Below are 1,417 nucleotides of genomic sequence, written 5' to 3' on the forward strand. Positions count from 1 at the left end.
CCGGCGCCCGGGCGCCATCCGGCCCCTGGCTCCCGTCGGTCGTTGGGCCTTCCGTGTCACGCTCGGGCGGTTGGGGACCGGCCTGAGCCTTGCGGGGAAGCCCGTGGATGGCGCGACGGGCCCGGCCGCGGGCACGCGTGGGGTCCCGGTCATCGGACCCGAGATTCTCACTAAGTGTTCCGAGGCCCGCTGCGGAGGTGGGGACCGGACCGGACCGGGTCGGGTCGGGCCGCGAGCGCCCCAGGGGCCCGGCTGCGGTTCCCGTTGAGGTCCGGCCTTCGGGGGGACGCCTCCGCGGTATCGCCCCCTTTCCTCAGTCCCGGCCGGGAGTCGGGGACCGGCATGGGGCGGTCCTGAGGCCCGGGGAGGAGGGCGTCCGCAGGGGCCTCCGTCGAACTTGGTGAGAATTTCTAAGTCCCAACATGGGGACGACAGGCGGACCCGGACCCGGACCCGGACCCGGACCCGGACCTCTCCGGGCCGCTCCCCACTCCCGCCAAGTCCCTACTCGCTGCCGGCTGCCACCACGTTCCCGGGGTCGACCAGATGGCCCTGGGGGCTCCGGGGGGAACCGGGGGTGATGGAATAGTGCTTGGGGGCCCGTGGCCGGGCCACGGTCCCAGGAGATCCCGGTGACCTGTGGCTAGGCCCCGCCGGGCGGCGCCAGCTATTTTCTCACCCGAAATGAGCGCTTTTTGCTGCCAGGTAGGTGCTGGCACGTTGTGTTGTGGCGATCCTCTCCTTAAGAGAGGTGGGCCTCTGGGCGTGTGGCAGGGCTCCGGGCTTGACCGTGATGCCAAGCCCGGCTCTGTCGTCGCTGGCTGGAGCCGTCCGCGTGGGCCTGTGCGGCGGCTCCTGTGCGTCCAGGTGGTCCAGGCCGTTGGTGCCGCCTCCGGTCTCCAGCACCCGAGGGCAGTGTGGGCAGGGGGCGCGTGGGTCCTTTACGCCGCGCACTTCACTCTGCAGGCACCCGGCTGCGGTCGTGACAACGCCCCATCCCGCAAGGCCCCGTGTCGCGTGTCAGGCATTCTCGTTTCTGGGGTTGTCCGGCTGTTCCCGCCCTGGGGTTTTCGAGGGGGTGTCGGTGAGGCTGAAGCAGGCTCTGTCGGGTTGCTGTCCTCAGCGGCCTCTCCCCTCGTCGGGACCTTCTCGGGGTTTCTGTTTTGCCAGATCGATGTGGTGCTCTCGTGCTCTCCCGGGCCGGGCCTAAGCCGCGTCAGACGAGGGACGGATGTTCATGGCGAATGGGACCGCTCTTCTCGTTCTGCCCGCGGGCCCCTCGCTCCTTCACCTCTGTCCGCCGTGGCGGTGAGGTGGGGGGTGCGGGGGGGGGTGTGCAGGCTCCGGCCCGACCCCGCCCTCCCGTGTTCTGCCTGACGGCGCTCGTGGGACCGGGGTCCCCTGACGCAGCAGACAC

General features: G+C 71.0%; 1 protein-coding gene across 1 annotated transcript in view; it reads left to right on the forward strand.

The window, feature by feature from the left end:
• Positions 1–1,165: 1,165 nt before the first annotated feature.
• Positions 1,166–1,417, forward strand: part of LOC116629669 — a 960-nt gene continuing 708 nt past the window's right edge. The window contains exon 1 of the mRNA XM_032399901.1: positions 1,166–1,353. Within this exon, the coding sequence (XP_032255792.1) occupies positions 1,245–1,353 (109 nt within the window). The 5' untranslated portion in view covers positions 1,166–1,244. The remainder of the gene's footprint in view (positions 1,354–1,417) is intronic.

This window comes from Phoca vitulina, unplaced genomic scaffold (genome assembly GCF_004348235.1).
Source record: "Phoca vitulina isolate PV1807 unplaced genomic scaffold, GSC_HSeal_1.0 scaffold2060, whole genome shotgun sequence".
NCBI lineage: Eukaryota > Metazoa > Chordata > Mammalia > Carnivora > Phocidae > Phoca > Phoca vitulina.